General features: G+C 36.2%; 1 protein-coding gene across 1 annotated transcript in view; it reads right to left on the reverse strand.

Moving 5' to 3' along the window:
- Positions 1 to 5038: 5038 nt before the first annotated feature.
- KCNJ15 (potassium inwardly rectifying channel subfamily J member 15) overlaps positions 5039 to 22620 on the reverse strand; it is a 108504-nt gene continuing 90922 nt past the window's right edge. Inside the window, exon 2 of the mRNA XM_070943629.1 lies at positions 5039 to 6182. Coding sequence (XP_070799730.1) covers positions 5039 to 6182 — 1144 coding nt within the window. The remainder of the gene's footprint in view (positions 6183 to 22620) is intronic.

Consider the following 22620-nt stretch of genomic DNA (forward strand, 5'->3'; position numbering starts at 1 on the left):
CATCTGGAATGAGCTCCCCCCGGAGATACGGAGGATCCCAGACCTGCGCACCTTCCGCTGCACTCTTAAGACCTTTTTATTCCACCAGGCGGGCCTGGCCTAATCTTTTCCCTTTTTCTTTTTAATATGAAAATTTTAATCTGTTTTTTAAATGATTGGGGTGTTTTAAATCTGTCTGGGCCATATTGTTTAATTCGGTTTTATGCTGTTTTTTAAATTTTGTATTTATGTATTTTATCGTTTGGCTGTTCACCGCCCTGAGTCCTTCAGGAGTAGGGCGGTATATAAATCAAATAAAGATAAAGATAAAGATTCAGTTACCTTCTGTGACTGAGGATGATCTTAAACTCTCCTTAGTGCCAATCCAGTATTTACACCACTATATCACATAGTTCTCATGTGGTTGTTATGTCCAAGGACTATTGTATTGTAAACTGCTTTGGAAACCAGTTTAAGTAAAGGTTGAGATAAAGATTTAAAATAAGCACATGAAGAAATAATGAGATGCAGCTGCCCATAAAATGTCATTCTATATACTTCAGGCTAAACATTTCATAAGGGGAAGAAACCTTATGCACCTTCTTCAAACTTGTTGGCAATTTTGAAACACAAGGCGGCCTTCCTGTTGGTGCTTGTAGCAAGGCTAGATTCTGACAAACATCACATTTATTTGGGGGCAGAAAAGCATTTGGCGAATGCTACCTGAAATAACTCTTAGAACACAAACTAAAATATTTTCAAATCTTTTCAGATAATCTATAAATATTGACTCGCTTCACAATGAGAACTCATGGCAATAAATTTAATCCTTTAACGTTGATAGTCTCTTTTTAGGCATCCTATTTTATCCACTTACTGGTATTTATTTAATCTTTTATTGAATACACTGCAGCTTTTTCTTCAATGAAAGAACAATTAATCAAGCATGGGATGAGTTCAATGAGAAATGAAGAATAATTCATGAATAATAATTAGTGTTCACGCTTTCTCTTCTATATTGCCTTAATGGAATTCATCTCTGCAGTTATTTTAAATGGAAATTTGCAGAAGGCATCCTGAACTAAAGGATATTATCATGGTCATTTCAGTGTGAGTTTTATTTTTCCCGTTAACTAAATTTAATAAGCATACAGACTTAATATCCATTAAGAGAAATGACTCAGAAAGTAATGACTATGACCAATTCAAATACCTCTAAAAAAGAAAAGATTGGTTCTAGGGAAGGCATTTCATGAATTACAGGATTCCTATCATGTGGAAAATGCTGCTTATCTAGCAGAGCTTATGTTGCATAGAAAGGAGAAGAGAAAAGGCAATTATCATCATGTTTCGTGAGAACCATCAGTGGTGGGTTGCTACCAGTTAGCCCCAGATTGGGTGAACTGGTAGTGGCAGTGGCAGTGGCAGGAGGCTCTGCCCATCCACCCAGATGCACGTGCCCTCACACCCACAAGCAAACCGGTAGTGACGGGTTTTGAAACCTGCCCCTGAGAACCATGTTCCATGTGATTCCAGGAGGACTGCTAACCTCTAGAGCAGATTTTTAAAGTGATTGAGCCAAACTTTCTGGCAAGGAGAGCTCAAAGTTTCTGTGTTTTAACTGCATGTTCCAAAATGAATCCATGTAGGAAGAGTTTTGTCTCTATGAATTCTTTGTCTAAGTTCATCTAAGTTCAACACAAACTCACTCTAGAGGTTATTTGTGTAATTTTGCATTAGCAGTTACTGCCCAAATTATACAGAGTTATCTGAAACTAAGAACTTCATGTCTCAAATTTACATTTTATTAATGATTTAGATTAAATCATTTTATTAATGATTTAGATTAAATCATGATTTAGATTTAAACTCAGATTTAAAACTGAGTCTGTACAAACAATACCAAATATCTGGAACAATGTCTAAACTAGACTATAGTCTCCTCTAGATAAAATATTGTCACGCCAGACCAGAGAGGCATATCAAAGATGCCTGGGTATGTACATCAGTTACTGTACTATTCCAGCCCCATAGAATTCCCCTTTAGTAAACAGTCTCAAGTTAGTAAGACAGAAAGGTTTATATCTTCTTCTTTATAAGCTTAAGGCATTCAATTCACATCTCAAACTAAACATGGCCTGGACTAATTTTCTATAATGTACATGGGAATGATCTTAGGTAATAGAAAGGAGAAATCAGACCATATAAAAGTAGCTCACAGAATGAGGGAGAGCATGAAAAATAATGTTTTCTCCTTTCATGGGCCAAGATATTTTTTACATACCAGTTGCCCAGTCTGTGATTCTCCCTCCTGTCTCCCAAGCTCATTCTCAGATACCATTACACTGTCTCCAAAATTTTGGATGCATGGAACAAATATGCTAATTATTCTCCCATGAATTTGCATTATCTCAATCACTGATTAATCAATATGGACCCTCAGGGTCAAATCTGTTCTTTTAAAAAGTTATTTTTGTAATATAACCCCCACACACCCTGCTCAAATAATAAGGATAGACAGGGCTTCAGTGCCTTCACCGTTGCAATTGGATGTGCCACAACTATAAGTAAGCTATTGAGACACTATTACTAAATTATTTTTGAGTAGCAAAGGTTCTCAGTTGATATAATCATTCAACATAAGGAATCATAGTTGTTGAATTATAACTATGTCCATGTCCAAATTCTAAACAATGAATTATTTACCCTCTCCTATTAACTTAACTGAAAGGATTAAAGTAGGGCAAGATACATTTTATTATATTTCCGCACAGGATCTGCATATTTAATGCAGGGATATTATCTAATATGGGTTATGGCTAGTAATGTCAAATAATTAAAAAGGAAATGTTTCTATTCTAACTTAAACCTTACATATTATGACACAATAAATAAGTAATCTAAACATGTTTGCAAGACATTCAGAAGGAGAAAAATAAACCTCTGCACCAATTTTTATGTTAGAAACTCTGCAAATTCTTTATGATTTTTACCAGGTCAAATAAATAATTATTCCATATTTTCTTTTTTAGCTATTTTTATATAAAAAGATGAACATCTGTTTATCTTCTGCTATATAAGACTGATACTGAACTTTGAATCCATATAATAGTCTAACCACAAGAAAATATGACTTTGTTATAAATTCTGTCAAAAAAATTTTTTTCTTTTCAGAAAAGTAGCAATCAAAGAGTAAAACCAGTCAATGTCATTTTAATGTTCAAAGTTAAAAGAAAAACTGGTTATGAAATAAGCCCAAGGGCAGATCTGAATGTCAGAAGGCAGATAGATCTAGGAACAATGAGATTGGGATGATTTGCCAAAATGTGGTATTACCAGGAGCAGGACAATACACAACTGGGGAAATGATTTTTCTTATGCTGTGAAAATGCAAGCAGACAGTAACTAGAGACATGTGACACAGTTGTCTGCAAAAACTAATTGCTGACAGTACCATTTATACATGAACTATTAATATCACAGCAGGCATTCACAGACAACATGTTCAAACAAATATTGCCAGTAACTATTTCAGAATCCTTTATTTAAGAGCATTAAACAGTTTTCTAAAGCAAAGCTAAACAACTTTTTAAAATAGATTACTTCATAAAAGCAAAATATTATTACTAGAATTTCCCCTATATGATTGTTGTCTTCAACACCATCCTTACATGTTTTTAAATCTGTCCTTCAAAGTATGGGAGGGAAGAGAGAGAGGGGAGGGAGAGAGAGAGCGCAACGTGATCACTTGCATTGGTGAGTAAATTGAAGACTATCTGGGCAAAAAGAAGTTTGTATTCAAGAAAAAGGTTATGGAGCAATTTATTTTGTTTTTTCTTGGTCATCTAAAATCACCACAAAAAGGATGTGTACAGGCACTTTCCTTAAACCATTGTTTACATAAGAACCAGTTTGGTTTAGTGGTTAAGGCACCAGGCTAGAAAGCAAGAAACTGTGAATTCAAATCCTCCCTTAGTTATGAAAGCCAGCTGGGTGACTTTGGGCCAGTTACTCACTCTCAACCCAACCCACCTCACAAGGTTGTTGTTCTGGGGACAATAGGAGAAGGAAGGTTTATTGGATAGGGTTGCACCTTGATCTACTTATAAAAATAATAAGGGTGGGGTACAAGTAAAAATATGAGAACTTCCTATTAAGCTTTTGATCAGTAATGTGCTGATGAGAGAATTCAGAGCAAAGCTTGATCTTCCTCTATTTTTCCGTTCTGATCTTGACCTTATGCATTATCAATAATGTACAAATTTAAACTGGACAAAGAGAAAAAAAATGTCAGTTTAGTAAAATAGCAATTAAGATCCACACAAAAGAAGTTTGGCATAATCACACAAACAGTCTTTGGTGTCACTGTACTGTACTGTACAAAGTACCAGTGCTCATAATACTTCCTGTCAATAAACTTTAAAAAATTGCTATTTATATCTAAAACAAACACCAATGTAGATTTTTATATCTGGAAAAATATGTTCAAAATATCAAACTTCAGGCACAATCATTAAAAATCAATTGTCATATATCAAACACTAACCAATAGGAAGATAGTATAGCTCTGGAGATCAACATGCTAACCACATCCTGTCTCTAATGGCAAGATGGAAGGGAGTCTTGGAGTTAAGAAGTAGAGCCATTAACTCTACTGACTTTCTACCCTGGGTTATAGTGGACAAAATAGCATAGCTCATCACCAGTGATGCAGATCACAAAGTCATTGGCAGCACAATATCAATGTGCTAACCATTCTACTTCATTTCAGCTCTGGAGAAAGATGCCAGTAGATGTCATGGATCCAGTTCCAGATATTGCTAGTGAAATTTCCTATCTGGAACTCTGGTGTGCCACTGCTAGTCATAATAACAGTCTTGTTCATATTAAGGCAGGTTTCTATCCTCCCAAAGTATACCTCCCTTTCCCATTGTTGTGGCATATGTTACACAAAAACTGAAAAAGAAGTAATAACACAGTCTGATAAAATCATAGTGTTTGAGTAAACGCCTTTCAGATAGAAATGTTATATACAGTAGAAATTGTTATAGATGAGCCATCAAACATTACTTTGTTGTAATAACATGGTTCTGCGTTCTCTCTCCCTCTGATCTTCCTTTCGATATTGCTCTTCCAATTTTTGCTTTTCAGGGTCCGTACTGTATAATGTACAGTCGACGCTTCTTCTGATCAGCTCAAATTGACTAAAATCTGCAACATATTTTCCATTCTGTGAAAGAGAAATCACAGGCAGAAATTCAAAACCCCAGAAGATCTCCTCTGGAATATATGAAGTTCGGCTCTGGCATACAGCACTCGTGGATTCTACTGTGGCATTCAAAAGGATAATGAGTTCAAAATCCTTTTCCTTTAGATTTTGGGGTGTCAGGTCATTTAAAGGGCTGCTCTCATCCAAAATGTGGTAAAAAGTCAGAGGTAAAATCAAGAAAGGGCTTTCTGATGATGAATCCACGTGGAATTTGACACTAGCTTGGTTTAGCAGAATCCTTTCTCCTTCTTTGGTTTCATAGGTCTGAAGAAGCTTTCCAGTTAGCTGGCACTGAATCAGGAGGCTCTTTCTCATATTTGCTACACGGATTACAAGGCAAAGCTGTCCATTGTGTTTGGTTATGACAGCACAATGACTGAACTTAATGGTCTCAGCCCTTTTTTTAGGTCTAGCAATTTTGGCCAGGAAAGTTCCAGTAATGAAAATCTCAATCAACGTAGTGAGAACTAACTGAGCCACCAAGAGAAAAATAGCATGTGGACATTCCTCAGTGATAACCCGAAAGCCATAACCAATGGTTGTTTGGGATTCCAAAGAAAAGAGAAATGCCCCAGTTAGTGAATCTACATTCATGACACAAGGGACATGTTTCTGAGGGTATCTGCTCTCTTCCAGATCTCCATGAAGAAATGCAATGGCATAGTAAATGACTCCAAACAGAAACCAAGTCATGATGAAAGTAGCAGCAAATAATGTAAGTTTGTATCTCCATTTCATGTCAATAACTGTGGTCCACAGATCCTGAAGATAAAGCAGGTAAATACCATCTACTTTGTCAATTCTGATATTGCTGTGTCCACTTTTAGACATCACACGAGGTTTGTTTCTCTTCATTTTAGCACTGATGTTGCCATTGACTAGTGAGGCTTGTGACATACTGATCTGTGTTGCTTCCATTACCTGCTCTTCAGACCTAAGGAGAGAAAGAGAGAGAGAGAGAGAGGATAATAGTTACTGTCTAAAAAGCACCCCAAGATATTCTGATAATAGATACCAAAACTAAACAATGGAAATTGCATAACATTCACATAGGTAAAAATAATTATATAATAAAAATATTATAAATGAAATTTGTCACTGGCAACATGCAATGAAGTGAACAGAAAGTAGTGGCATTGTTTCCTACTTCTGAGTCAATATAAGTGATAAGTCTTTGCTTTAACAAATCAATTCCATTTACTGTTTAGAATTTTCTCATATTTATTAGGCAAGACAAGAAAGTAATTAATTAACGAACCAAACTTGATTCAAACACTCAGGAGATCTATTTTTCATTACTGTAGTGATTTACATTTCATTTCCCAACCTCATTTTCCCCTAATATGTTCTGTATTTTTCTCCCCATTAAAAATTTAAATAAGCATTTTGATCATAATTTTCACAAATCGTACTTTGCGCATAGTGGGGTTAAAAGGAAAAGAAAAGCTAGCAGTTTTGTAAGTGCATAGAAAGAAATCTTTGCACCTGAAAATTCTTCAAGGCTGTGTATATCATGAGCCTCTCCAATTTCAAAGACTCAGCGGAAAACAGGAGGTCATTCACAAATTCAGCTTTCTGAGTAGCTTTAGGGCCCATCCCTTAGCAAATACAGAAGACATTAAATGGGACCAAAAAAGGACACAATATCCAGAACCAGACAGTGGTTACGTAGTACAAAGCAAGAGCAAGTTAAGAGGAGTTTCCAATAACAAAACTTCCTGAACTTTAAAAAAAAAAACACCCATCCTCTAAACTCGCATCCTTTGTATTCTGGCAGTTGTTGCTGATAGTATTATTTTGTTCCATTGTTTTGCTTCAGGAGAGAGCTTTTAATAAGTAGTTCATTTTTATGAAGCACAAAGAGGGTGGGAAAACATACTTGTCCCTGGCGTAACTACTTAAAAGAACATTTCTGGAAACCAAATATGAATTTTTAGTAGATATTTCTGCCAGCCCAGGATAACAGTGTAATTATTCATTAGTGCAACTTTCCTGTTTTGTCAGTAAAGTATTTATGTTTGCACCCATAACTGAATAACTGCTGGCAGGCTGAAAATAAATTAACATTTATTTTTACTTTACTTCCTTGAACAGCTTACATACAACTCCCGAACCTCAAAACAACCAAAGGAATTGAGGTTCTCTGTAAGCGTGACTGCAAAATCAATATGCACACCCAAACATGCACACTGTTCAAGATATCCAGAAAATAAACAGGAAAAAGAGATTCAAAGAGTTAGTGCTGCAGGCAAGAACAATAAAGAAAGGGAGAGGGCAACTCATTAGAAATACTTTTTGGAGAAACTAATACTGCAGAGATAAAAAGGGAAATGCATCTGAGAGAATGACGTGAAAATCATCACAAACAAAACATTTTAAAAACGAATGTATGGCACAGAAAATCAAGAAGATTAACTGTCTTTGCCAGATTTTGGACAGGGAAAAATGTCCTGGGAAAATTTCAAGGATGAACTCTTCTCTCTTCTTCCCATGTCTTGTTCTCCTTTAAACTCAACTGATCATGGCTAACTCTCTATTAATAAGTCACTGTTTGGATCAGAAATAACTATTTGGGTGGTGGTGGTCGGGGCTGTTGTTTCTTATATGACTATAATTCATAAATGTCTTCATCAGTGAAAGGCCAAAATTTGGAAAGTGGTACAATATAAACCTGTAGAGAACTTAGAACATTTTGCTCTGAACATTTGTGTAACTTTCTCAAAGCTACATAATACTGTCTATGCTAGAAATAACTACAGCTATGGAATTTCCCCTGTGTAAATTGATTAAGAATTCAATTAACCTCTTTCAAGAGGAAGTAATTACAAAAACTGCAAATTTTTTGGTAAAGGGGGGTGTTAAGTAGTATGGAGAAACTGATAATTTTTCCCTTACTGGACAAAGGCTATAGATATTCCTGCTTTACATGAAAAATATAATGGATTCAAATTCTTGGTTTTTCAAAATAGGCCTGGAGCTGATTGGAATGCAATACCTAGAGATCTTCTGCCAGTCTGTAGATAATCTAGAACTAGATGAATGAAAGTAAATGTCAATGTTCATATGTCCTTGGTACATGACAATTGAGGTGTTAATAGATACTCTTGTATTTCAATTTCTCCAAGGCTTGCTGGCACAACAATATCATGAAACAAGTTTTAAAGTACACATACAAAAACTTTTTAAAAAAGAAGCCCCTCTCCTTTCAATGTTATTATTAAACATGCCTAATTTTGTAAATCTTACATTGCCTTAGGAAGTGATGTCTGTCAAGAAGAAAAAAGTTGCCCTCATTTCTTGAACTCTGATTCCAGATGTTGTCAAGCTGAGCTTCAAAGAAGATTTGTTGAGTCTGGGAACCTTGAGGGCTAGAAATCAGCCCACATTAATCTTTTGAGGTATGTGACAAGTTGGCTGAAGATTTGTGAATTTCCAAGACAAGAGAAAGCAGTTTGCCTGGTTAGCACTTTGAGTGCTACAGCTCCAGGCTCCCTTAAAAATTAAAAAACCTCCCAAGCACCACCAGCCTGTCCCTGCAAGACCTACAACCTTATTCTCTGTCAGTCTTTCTCATCCACTGGTCCAGAGGCTTTTTTTCTCACCATATTTCAAAGCAGCCTCTTTTCTATTATCAGTGTTATAAACTTATGCATTTCTGGATTTTGACCTATAAACATTTAAGTATTAGAATAGCATCTCACCAGTCCTTGGTGTCTTCCGCTCTCCATTTGTGTTTCTTTATTAGGTAACATTCATGTATCAGTTTAGTCACTTCCTTTCATGTCCTGGAATGGATCCCATCCGATCCTGGCCTCTTGTATTCCCCTGACTTCCTGCATTCTGTTTCTTTCATCATCTCTCTTCTCACATGATCCTGAATTCCTGTTGTTTATAACTTAAAACCCAAAGAAATGCATATAAAGAATTCCCTCCTTCTCTGTGCCATGTTTATCAGATTAAAGAAGGGTTGCAGGGAATGCCGTGCTGTCATGATTATTGGATGTTCACTTCCAGTGCAATGACGGTTGCCTACACTAGCTGTACAAGAGGAAAAGACCCTGAAGCATGCAGTAAATGTCTCCTCAGAAACAATCTGCCCCCCCACCTCCTTCCTCCCAATTTTGACTGACTTAACGCCTGGAAGCATGAACGATCACATTCTTTCCAAACCTCTGCTTTGTTTATTCCAATTTCTCTGTTGTAACACTGGGCATTCCAGCTAACTTCTATAAACGTGAGTCCATTTCAGAATCTTTTCAATGCCACTGACACATGATGGATCTATGTATTCTCCAATCTAATTCTGAGGTAAGGTTAAAAAAAAACTACTTTTTAAAATTAAAATTCTCCTCTCATGAATTGTCAGATGCTTCCCCTTTCTGGGATTGTGACGTACAAAGAAAAGAGAGAATGGATCTGGCTTTTCTGCCTCTAACCATGTCCTATGGTTCATGTGGTATAAATAAAGCATGTGGGAAATGTTTCTTGAAACTCACAAAGCTGAGGAATGAGAATGTTTGGAACCAAGTTGACGTAGTTCCTATAACTTCTGAAGTGAGGACTGGGACATTGGTAAAAATGAGAAGTTTTAAGATGAGTAAATGTTATATGAGGCTACACCTCCAGGTGTATTCATGTATTTGCAGGAAGGGGACATGAAAATGTTATTCATTGTGGGTTTTTCTATGACAGTTTTACTTCATATTGAACTAATATGACCAATAAACCATAAGTTGTAACAGCTCAATTTTTTTTACTGAATAGGCTTGAGTTAGATATACTACTGGGTTAAACTTTTAGAAATATAGTTACAGCCAGACTCATGACAAAAAAGCTTACATATAGCTACAGTTGTTTGTTGACCTTAAAAATCTAGTACATTTTACTATTTTTGTTTGTCTGGAATTTTTTTACTGTGTTTGATGTTTTGGGAACCACAATCATTTTTAAAGAAAAATTGCATCAAATCCTACATCAATTATTTTATTTAAGAATAATTTTAACAAAGGGAATGGAATAAAAAATATTTTATGCAAAGAATCCCCCATTTTTAAAAAATGACTGACATTTCCTGAAGTACAAAACGCTAAGAAGTTTTGCATCTCTCCTGCCAGGAACTGATTTTCAACTTCCTTTAATTCAAACATCATCACAGTGGATCTTCATTAACACAACTAGCTTCCAAAAGAAAGATTGGTATTTTCCATCTCTTTCTGTCTCACCTTTGATCCTATTTATGCTGCGTAACTACTATCTGCCTTCTTAAGATGGCAATTTTCAACAGGGTTTAGCTTGCCAAAGAGCTAAACTTTCCACTCCATTAAATCAGAGCCATGTGCCAGGTTAAAAGCAGGTTACAGAGATCTTATCACCCACATGTACTTTTAAAAACAATATTGAGCATTTCAGTTCTGTATCATTTTACATTTTCAAATGCTACATAGGCACTAATCTGAACGCCACAGTTCCATGGAGAAGCAAGTATCCCTGTCCCACTTTACTTACACAGAAAGAAACAAACCTACTATGACTACCACCATAAATAGATGAATGAGTAATACAGCCAAGAACAGAATCCTGAAAAAACAACAGGATTTAATCACTTTCCTTATTAACTTTAATAAACAGGATTTATTCACAAGCTTTATTACTTTTAATGAGGTCTCAGCACCTCTGATCTCTCTTTTCTGTTTACCAGATGGATGTTTTGCACATGGTTATCTATTTCTTAAACCTAAGTACTTTGTCCTCTGCTTTCCTCTATTCCATTAATCTTTTATCTTTATCATATTTCTAATCCATTCACTTCAATCTTCAATTAAAGAGAATAAATGGTTGTTCAGGATTAGAGTACAATAAAAGCAGTCTTTTTCCATTTTAAATCAATTGCTACCCAAAGTCTAGTCAATTCTGTTTTTAATTTTTAATTGTTTCCATACTGTTTCATATTAATCAGTTAATTTCTCTTTTTTTAAAAAAATCTCTGTACAATGCGTACACACATAAGCATTTAAAGGTATTTTTCCCTCAAATCCCAAATGATCTTATCCTTTTTTTTTTTTTTTGGTTTTAAAAAACAAACTTTATTAGATTTAAAAAAAATAAAATTGTTTAAAACATTCACAACCTTAAAATACAATCAACAGTATCAACAAACAACAAACAAACTAAGTGTATATAATGTATATAAGTACAAATATATACAGTAACTTATTTCCTTATCCTAAGTGTAGATTTTAATGTTCATTTTGAGTTTAACAAAATTTGAAGAATTGCAAAATCAAAACCATAAGCATATAAGATACAGACTGAGTCGGTTTACTTCAAAATGCAGGCTAAACAAAATCCTTGAGCATATCTGCTATTTGTGTGTTTTTTCACCGATGAATTGATCTAATATCATGAAGCTCTTAAAAAACAGGAATACAAAATCGGCAATTTACTTTAATTCATTACTATTTAAAAAGCCAGTTGGAGCAATTTAGGAAGGCTGATGAACTAAGTATTGATGCTTTTGAATTGTAATGCTGGAGAAGCTTCTTGAGAGTTCTTTGGACTCCAAGAAGATCAAATCAGTCAATCCTGAATGAAATTTATCCTGACTGGCCTTTGGAAGGACAAATACTTAATTCAATTTAAATTCAAATCTTTATTATCACTGTACAACATATGTACAATGAGATTGGTTGAGCTCCTTCGGTGCATCCCCCCCCCCAACACAATACAACTCACAGTGAAGACAGAAAATCCCTAACCCAATAAATCATATTAACAAAACACCCAGTCCTATTGTACCAGTGTGAATATGTTACACATTGCGCCGGCCCTGCAGTCCATTATACTACATAGTTATGATGTTATTTCTCATTCAGGAGTCTGACAGCCCACAGATAAAAACTGTTCTTCAGCCTGTTTGTGCGGCTGGCTATGCTTCTATATCTCCTTCCCGATGTTCGGAGGGGAAAGAAGTGATTTTTTACCTAAGTGATTTTATAAGTGATGCCATACCGTGATGCAATAAGCGAGGACGCTTTTTATTGTGGACCGGTAAAAGGAGGTCATCAGTTGTTGTTCCACCCTGTTTTTACGCAAGAGTCTAAGGAAATGGAGTCTCTGTTGGGCCTTCCTGGCCACCTGGATTGTGTTGTTTTTCCAGGTGAGGTCTTCGCTGAGATGGACTCCCAGGAATTTAAAGGAGGAAACTCTCTCTACACAGCCCCCCTCAATGTAAAGTGGGGCAGGTTCCTCTCTTTTCCTCCAGAAGTCCAACACCATCTCCTTGGTCTTGCTGATGTTCAGGTGCAGGTTGTTTTTTAAGCACCATGTGGAAAGTTTTTGAACCTCCCCCCTGTACGCTGTTTTGTTTCCATTTGTAATAAGTCCCAGTATAGTGGTGTCATCTGCAAACTTAATGATCACAGTAGATGGGTCTGACGGTACACAATCATGTGTGTACAGTGAATACAGGTAGGGACTAAGCACACAGCCCTGTGGGGAACCAGTGCTAAGCTTCAGGGGGGTGGATATGACAGACCCAACCCTCACTGTTTGTGGCTGGTCCCTCAGAAAGTCATTGATCCAGTCACAGATGGAAAAGAAAAAATCTAAGTCAGTCAGCTTTTTGATAAGGATGCTCGGCAGAATGGTGTTGAAGGGCGAGCTATAGTCTATGAAAAGCATACTGACATAGTTCCTGGGTTTCTCCAGATGGCTCACTACAGAATGTAAAGCAGTAGCTATGGTGTCATCTGTTGACTTACTCCCCCTGTAGGCAAACTGATATGTACTTAATGTTAAACTCAAATACTTTGACTACCAAATGAGAAGAGAGAACGCATTGAAAAAGATCTGATGTTGGGGAAAACTGAAGGCAAAAGGAGAAGGGGCAGCAGAGGATGAGATGGTTAGATAGTGTCCTCAACACAGTGGGCATGTGTTTGGGCAGACTCAGGGAGGTAGTGGAGAAGGAGAAGGGGGCCCTGGCATGCTATAGTTCACGGGGTCACAAAAAGTTGGACATGACTTAGTGACTGAACAACAACAAATTTTAAAGGCCACTTTTTCATTAAGAAGCGTATAAAAATATTTGTCAGGGAAAAAACGAAAAATCTTGTTTTGAAAGACTGAAAACTGTACTTGGACTTTTTGTTGAAGGAAAAAAATAATGAATTGATGATCTATGGATTTAGGAATTAAAAAAAGTTAGAAACAAGAGTGGAAGTGAGCATTCTGTATTTTTCTTTGCCTTTTTTCCTCTTTTTTCCTCTATATTCTGTTTTTTACTAAAAACTATCTTTTTAATATTTTTTGTATTTAAATTTTTTAATAAAAATATGTAAACATATTTAAAAAATAAAGATAGCACCTTTCATCAATATGAAAAGATTAAATTATCCAAATGATAGATTTCTGTCTCTAACTTTCTTTTAGTATATAGCTGATAATTTTATGAGTAACACTCCACAGACAGGAGATGATTATCCCTACCATTTCCTGATTAGTTATACATCTTTGATGTGTATTTATAAAATGTCAGAGCATTCAGATCAATCTGCTGTGGTTTTATTATTGTCTTGCTAGTTCCACATTTCACCCAATTCCACATCTCCTTTTGGTTACTTAGTTTATCTTACATCCCTTACATTATGAAACAGCTTTTTCATCTACCTTTCTGCAATTCAAGAAAAGCTCAAACATTCCCTAAAGTAATCACTAGCACTTTCACTAGTAAGTTACTACTGATGGTAATATTCTTGTTTTCTATCCCTCAATAAAATGAAGCTGGCTGTGGAGACATTCAACCCCAATAGCAGGTAGATAATGAAGACAAAACAGGAAATAAACTCTATTTCTATCATTTTGAGAAAGAACTGGAGAAAATCACAAAATACAAAGATCTGTAAATAGATATAGAATGACTGTAGCAAAAGAAAGCAAAGCTAGTATCAATAGTAACAGACACCTTGAATGCAATTCCAAATCAATGGAGCACCACTTGAACACCATTGGCATTGACAAATTCACCATCAGTCAATTGCAAAAGGCAGCTTTACTTGGAACAGCTTACATCCTGCAATGATACTTTTAACACCATCAGATATCTGCCTATCCCAGATTCTTGGGAAGGATTCTGGAGGTAGATAAAAATACTAAATCCCATCTGAATAGCTGGCTGACTGTACAACCACTCACAATACTTAGTATTTGTGGGACCATTTATCATTTATGGTAGACATGTGATAAAGCAAAGAAATTTTGGAGTAATATTTATATTGTAATACAGAAAATTCTTAAAATGAGGATAAAGATGAAACCAGAAAATTTTCTTTTGGGTTAAATGAAAAAAGACTTGGAAAAAAATTTGGAACTTATGTTGACAGCAGTAAAACTATTGTATGTACAAAAATGGAAGGACATTTTGATTCCCACCATTGATGAATGGCTACAAAAGCTGATGGAGTTGGCAGAGATGGTTAAACTGACTTTTGATCAAAGAAAAAAACATTTTGTTCTTACATAGAGACTGCTTCTGGACTTTGTGCTTGAGGTGGAAAAGAAATGAAATTTTGGGTTTTACTGACTGGATTGATTTGTTGTTATAGAAATGGCTAGTTCTTTCTTTTTTTCCCATTGTTGTTATCGCATTTTGTTCCACTTACAATCAAACTACAGATGTTTCTTCTTACAACATAATTTTTTAATCATTTTTAATCGTATTTATAATTTCATTAGTTTACATCATCTGTCATTTCCCAATAATTTTAAGCAGGTTGCTTTCTCCAGACTTCAGGGAAGGCTGATTATCTTTATCTAACCACCCAAGCAGGATACTGTTTTGCAGTAAGTAGCTGTGTCCATAGAAAATTCCATCCATCTGATCACATTAGCATTTTGTTTTGTTTTGCATGCCATATGTAAAGTTAAGATCTAAATCAGATGATCAATTATCAAATGCCAGAATATGTTTTCGGTGCCAAATCTCTGCTCTGGGACACAGAAAGAAGAAGCAGTAAAATCTAGATGCAAAGAATGTTGATAATAATGGAGTCCCTTTGATAAAAATTACATTGAAACATTCATTTGCAACTACAGGTTTTAGCAAAAGTTTGATAAGAATTTAGTTGAAGCTGATGTTGATAACTAAATTGTACCGATATAACAATGAGATAGCATAATTAATCTTTCTGGATTGTAGCCCCTCCACTTAATTACTTATAGAGTTTGTGCGAAGGCATGCTATGGGTATCAGATGGATTGATATCTAGACAAACATAAACACCATCAAACTTTAGGGAATTGATATTGTATACTTGAAACAAATAACACCTGCAAAGTGACCTAGACTATGTGTCAGAATGGTCGTGTAACTCCAAATTTCAACTAACAAATGCTCTGTCCTACACATTGGCAAAAAAAAAATCAGAACACCAAATACAAGTTAGGTGGAAATGATCTCGTAGATGACCCTCACTCTGTCAAGGACCTAGGAGTACTTATCTCAAACAATCTAAGCCCCAGAGCTCACTGTAACAGCACTGGCAAAAAGGCCTTAAGAGTCATTAATCTTATTTTGCGAAGCTTCTTCTCCGGTAACATTGAATTGTTAACTAGGGCATACAAAACCTTTGCCAGACGAGTTCTTGAATACAGCTCGTCTGCCTGGAATCCACACTGTATATCGGACATTAATGCGATTGAGCAGGTCCAGAGATATTTCACGAGAAGAGTACTCCACTTCTCTACTCACAACAGAATCCCTTATGCCACCAGGCTTGAAATTTTGGGTTTGGACAATCTGGAACTGTGCCACCTGCAGTCTGATCTAAGCATAGTACACAAAATTGTCTGCTACAACGTCTTACCTGTCAACGACTTCTTCAGCTTCAACCTCAATAATACACAGGCAAACAATCGATACCAACTCAAGATAAACCGCTCCAAATTTGATTGCAGAAAATACGACTTCAGCAACAGAGTGATCAATGCCTGGAATGCTCTACCCAACTCTGTTGTTACATCCTCAAATCCTTACAGCTTCAACCTTAAACTGTCTACCGTGGACCTCACCCCATTCCTAAGAGGTCCATAAAGGAGGCATGCATAAGCGCACCAGCATGCCTTCCATCCCTGTCTTATTGTCCCCATTTATCTGTATTTACTTCCTTTTTTATGCTTATGTTCATACTTATACTTGCTACCTTGTACATGCTTGACAAACAAATAAAGTTTAAAAATTTTGTGTGTGTGTGTGTATTTATTGTGTACTCAAAACACCGTATAATGATTCACGGTGGTGCAGTGGTTAGAATGCAATACTGCAGGCTACTTCTGCTGACTGCCGGCTGACTGCAATTTTGCAGATTGAATCTCACCAGGCTCAAGGTTGACTCAGCCTTCCATCCTTCTGAAGTAGCTAAAATGACGACCCAAATTGTTGGGGGCAATATGCTGACTCTGTAAACCACTTAGAGAGGGCTGTAAAGCCCTTTAAAGTGGTATATAAGTCTAAGTGCTACTGCTCTAATATCCTTTTACTCCTTGATCCATAACATTGCCATTCAAATGATCCTAGATAACATTGCCATAAGAAGTAGTAAGCTTGGATAGATGTTTTCATTTTCATGACTTTGTCTAAATAACCACTTCATCAGAACCAGCAGACATCAACAAAAAGTAAGGGCCACTTGGCAGTGCAGAGAAATAGGCTGCAGCAAGGGAGTAATCGTGTCCATTACTGATACCAGCCATACCACAATTCACCTCTTCTAGAGGCCTGCTTATGTTGAAATGCACAAGCAATTGCCAGATTGATATGCAGTGCAAAAACTGAAATTAAGCAATAATATTTAGTTTCAGAAATACTTGTTGATTTGTTTAAATTCACTTGTGTGTCATCCTTCTCCCCCCAAAAGATCCCAATATATCTATATATATATAAATAACGAAGTTAAGAAAATATAAAACAAAGAAGTACAAATTCAAGTCACACTTTCAGTCATAGTGTATCCTTTTTCTTTGCAAGGAGAGACTGATAGGTCTTCATAGCTTTCTTAAATACAAGAAAGACAAAGCTGACCACATCTCTGCAGACAGAAGTTTCAAAGACAGGGGATAACTGCTGAAAATGTTTGTGTCAAGCCTGTAGCTTCCAAGACATTATCAGGTGACAGGTTGTAAACATGGGGCCTAGAGAGAATTGAACCTATTGATCTAGTTGAATGAACATATGAATACAGAAGAAGGCAGTCACTGAGATAAGCAGATCTGAAGGCTATGTGGCCTTAAAGTTGATGACCAGCAAGTTGGATTGTATCCAGAAGCTGACTTGTATCCAATGAAGCTCAGAAGCAGTGAGGTCAACTATATATCACAACATAATCATCACTGCCTGGGCTGCTGCATTTTTGCCAGCTGTAACTTTCAATGCATTTCAAGAGCAGATCCATGAAGAGTGCATTGCAGTAAGCAGGGCCTTCCAGTCACAAGTAGTACATAAGATGCAGCTGTGGAAAAGATTGCACAAAATTTTGTTGTGCAAGATATGTGTGTCTAGGAGAACCTCAAATGTTGAACCATCTTTGGAGTGTGGAGTATAACCTATTCAGAATCAAAGATGTTATCAGGGTCCACAAATCAAACTCATAGTCTTTTCTTCTCCATGCTGAGCCTGACAGTCTCCAGGCACCAAGTCAGCATTTTCATATCATTTTGCATGGATAGCATAGCACTTAGACTTACATACTGCTTCTTAGTGCTTTATAGCCCCCTCTAAGCAGTTTACAGAATCAGCATATTGCCCCCAACAGTCTGGGTCCTCATTTTACTGACCTCAGAAGGATGGAAGGCTGAGTCAATCTTGAGCCGCTCAGATTCGAACTCCTGTAGTGAGCAGTGAGTTAGCCTGCAGTACTGCATTCTAACCACTGCGTCATCACGGCTCTTATCATCAAAATATTGGTGTTATTGAACACTGTGCCAATGAATGGTCACTTCCAGCAGTTTTGTACAAATATTAAAAATAAGTGCAGAGAGAAGGGATCCTCAAGGCACTCCATAAATTAGAGATCTCTGCCAAAAAAACCACCGCAACATTACCACTCCCTGTCCTCTGCTCAAATTCTTCAAAAAAAAAAAAAAGTTTGGTTAGCTGGTTGTTGGTATTGAAAGTTATTATCATGATTGATGATATTGAAAGTTCCTGAGAAGTTAAGAAGGACAAGGAAGGTTGCAATGGCCCGGTCCTTATTTCTCCACAAATTCAAACTTCTGCTCCATTACAGAGACCTTAACTGACAAAGAGGGGCAGGAATAATTTGTGATACTGCAAGCAAAAGTCATAATATTTAAAATGTTCCTACAATACTTTAAGTTATTTCCTAATTGTTGACCACAGTTTCATATTAAAAGTAATAGTAAAATGATGATAATACTTAAAGCTAAATGCTTCAGGAGATAAAAGCAGTTTAATTCCTCTCCCCTGGGACAATCATCAAATTGTATAGATAACATCACCTTTAGGGTTATTTTAAATGGTGTGCTAAAAACAGAGACTAAAACACAAGCAAATCCTTTCTTATGAGAACTCTTGTATCTAAATGTAAGATGCACACGTGCCGTGGAAATAATGTCTGCTATATTTAGACCACACTTCTTCCCCAAAATATGGTTTATACTACAGTAAAGATATATATTAAAGAATGAAAGTGGCTAAAGATACAAATATATGCACTTTGTATTTGAGGCAGTGCCTATATAGACTGTAGTTTAATATTTTCACTCAGATGTAAATAATGGCTTGAAAAAGACATACTACAAAAAGGGATGCTGATTCTGAATCATATTTTCCATACTCTACTTGCTATCATACTCCTGGATACCTAGTAATTGCCTTGTAAGAAAAAAGTAGATTTACATAAATATAACTTTCCTATATTTTTTTTTCCTAGATGGATCCTGCACCAAACTTCTGGGACCATTACCCTTGTTTTTGAACTACATCCTACATCCTCAGAACTTAGTTTTGCTTTTTTCCAGTGCTTCGTTCTTAACTTAAAAAAAAAGCATGTTAATATATTTGAACAAAATTGTATTTAGGAATGTGTTTTTGACTGTTTAACATCTTTAACCCTGCATTTTCATCTGCATTTATTAATTTTTTTTCTAACAGTAGTTATGCACCCAATTCTTTAATTTGGCCTACAACCTCACCCCTTTTTATCCATCAAACTTTTTGGGGGGAGTGTATATGAGGGAAACTATCCAGCTAGTAAAATGTTAGTGTTGCTTACTGAGGTGAAGCTCTTTGTCACTTCCAATCCTGCATGCCAGCAATATTTCACAATTTGATTTTGGAATACTATAATTGCCTTTTTTTCAATTAAATGCATGTGGCCAATTTATAGTTTAAAATACTTTTTCACATGCAACCCATATATATTTTCCACTGAAGTTTGTGCTTTTTCCGAGACCCACCCAATTCCAGGACAAGGTTGGTGAAAATGCCAAGTGTTCTTGCTTTCCATGCAGTGAATGGAAAAAGCCCTCCCTCCCTTATTTTCCATTGCTGCACATTCTTGGAGAAAGGAGAGAAAAGCATCTAGGGAGATTTGGTTATACCTGTTGTCTGAAACTGGATGCATGAAAGAGCCAGTTTAGCTGCTGTCTATGGTAAGATTTGTTGCAGGAAAGTCAAACATTACTGGAAACTAAGTAGGAATTCTAAAATAAAGAGAAGAGAGAGACTCTGCCTTTGAAATAACTTTAAAATAGGTGGAGAATGAATTGCCATGGGTCTTTATTTCATTTCAGTAGTATGTCAACAATACCCTTGCTTTTGTTGATGTTTTAGAAGGGAGATGGAAAACACCAAAGTTCAAAAGGAGAAACCACAGAGTAATTTGTAATGAAATTAGAACTTTCTTGCACAGCTGCACAAACTTTCATTAATGGGAAAAAAACAAAAAGCAAGTCAATCATTTCAGATTATCAGGAAAAAATACAGAACTCCACTATCCTTTCCTTATGCCTGAAGAATGAGTTAAGAGAAGGTGTTATACAGCCTGAGGTGAACTAGCTCATACAGTAAGGACTATATCTTTCTCCACTGTAAACCTTTTGAATAGTGTCTCAAGGAATGATTACCAGTTGCCACTGACACTGAGGAACTAAATTATGAGTGAATAGTTGAGTTTTAATTGTTGCTGAGACCTATCAAAACTGCATTGATTCATGATGGATGGGTGCTTAATTTTTTTTATATATTCTTCATCTGTTATTACCCATAAAAAATTGAGGCAATGACATACAAGGATGGTTAAATAAAATAAAAATCTAAAATGTGAATATCCAAGTTCAGGCGAAAATCATCTCCATGTTTTCCATGTCCAAGGATTTCCAACAGGGCCATTGACTATCCTTTTCAAATATCACATCTAAAATATGGATGGATAATTTACTTCATGGAGATAATATGCAGCACTTTACTACCATGTGTGTGATCAGCATATGAGCTGGCCATCAAGATACTGATAAAAGCTTTCCTTATGCCATCATCTAATTAGCAGTTTGTGGACCAACTAGCTGTTTCTTATTAATAACAGGAAGGCAATAATCTGCAGTATATTGCTTGGAGAGATGGGAACAAGTAATATGTCTGTGTGTAGGTGCCGGGTTGTCTTCTGTGCATGTATGTGTGCCTCTAGACTGAGCAATCTCTATGGCTTTCAAGGTTAAAAAGTTAGTGTACCCATGACTTCAAGAACTTTACAAATTCTTCCTTTCTCAAACAACTCTATAAAGTCCATGATATCATCCAAAGGATAAGAATTTGAAACTGGATTTGAGGATGCAATAACTTGGATTCTTTATAAGGTCAGGTGAATTGGAATAGTCACTTTCTTAGGCTGTCCCTTAGCTACAGTACACTGCAGTTCATGTGACAGGTTTCCAGGTTTCCTCACTCTATTATACTGTTCGACTAGAAGCCTGAAATCTGTTTCTCCCTTTTTATTGCATTATAAACACTTTCACTAACAAGTGGGCCAATAATTTTATAAGTAAATCAATAGGCCGTTGAGCTGAGATTAAGAAATTCGAAAATATACAAAATATGAGATGGCCAACTGGTGTTGAGCAATAAGATCTTATAGATCAGATCTTCTGTTCTTTCTTCTATGGACCATGTCAAAAGATGTGAAAATCTACAGTAAATCAAGAAAAATTGCAAAGAAGCAGAGAGGTATCATAATACTCTATTCCTAATAGCTCTGATCAAGGTTATTGCTAGAGGACAATCAAAGAATTTGGAAGTAAAAAAAACACAGATGGCATGACTCAGGCACATGTACTGGAAAGAAAGATTCAATATAATATTTATGTAAGTGGGGCAAATAGATATGAGCTTCTATTATCTTGGTACATACATCTGGTAATCCTGGAGAGAAATTTTCCTGCTTTCCCCTCCTATCAATTCCCATTCAATCCGAGGAGAGAGTTTGTTTCAGAAATTTTTTTTAAAGATAATTTTGGAGAAATTGGAATGAATGGACCATTTTATTTATATTTATTAAATGGACCATTTTATTTATATTTATTAAATTAATTTGCTGCCCATCTTGCTGCAAGTTGACTCTAGGTGGCTTACAATATATTGTGTTCTTACATTCATTTACTTAGAAGATCTCCAAAGTATGTGAATAAACATTCTGCCTTTTGTTGTAAATAACCTCTTTAGCAGTATGTAGCTTTCTGGCTTTGCACGATTTCTTTAAATACCACGCGAGAGCACTATGAGAACATTGACTGTTTTCAATAGTATTGTTATTGTCATTGTTAAGAAGAAGTCCTGCTGTTATCGGAATGGGACTTTCAGGCTCCCAACCTTGGCCGCATCTCCTTCGCCTCCAGCCTCCCACCTCAGCCCATTTACAGCCAGCTTTCCTCCTCCACTGACCTTCTCCTGGCCATTCTCACGCAGCCAAGGGTGGGAACCTGAAGGTCCTAAACCTACTGTTATCAAGTTGGGGATTTCCCTTTCTTCTAGAGAAAATCAGGAAAATGATCCACCCAATTTTTGGCCCACAAATATTGGTGAGGAATTTCAACAATCTCTGTACATACAATGATCAATCACTTCAAAATTAGGTATGCCTTTTTCCAGAATAATACATGCTATCACATGAAGCAACTGGAGCAAAGGATAAGTAAACTTGATTTCTGAGTTTATTCATCCAGAATGTTGGCTGAATAATCAGGAACTCCACATTTATAGGCAGCTTAGATTCTTCACTAAGTAACTGAAATTTATATAAGGCAGGAGTGAACTACATACATTCTCGGGATTTCAGTAAAGCATTTAGATCCAAATTGAGCCT

Source organism: Pituophis catenifer, unplaced genomic scaffold (genome assembly GCF_029215685.1).
Source record: "Pituophis catenifer annectens isolate HBS135680 unplaced genomic scaffold, rPitCat1.0.hap2 SCAF_4, whole genome shotgun sequence".
NCBI classification, from domain to species: domain Eukaryota; kingdom Metazoa; phylum Chordata; class Lepidosauria; order Squamata; family Colubridae; genus Pituophis; species Pituophis catenifer.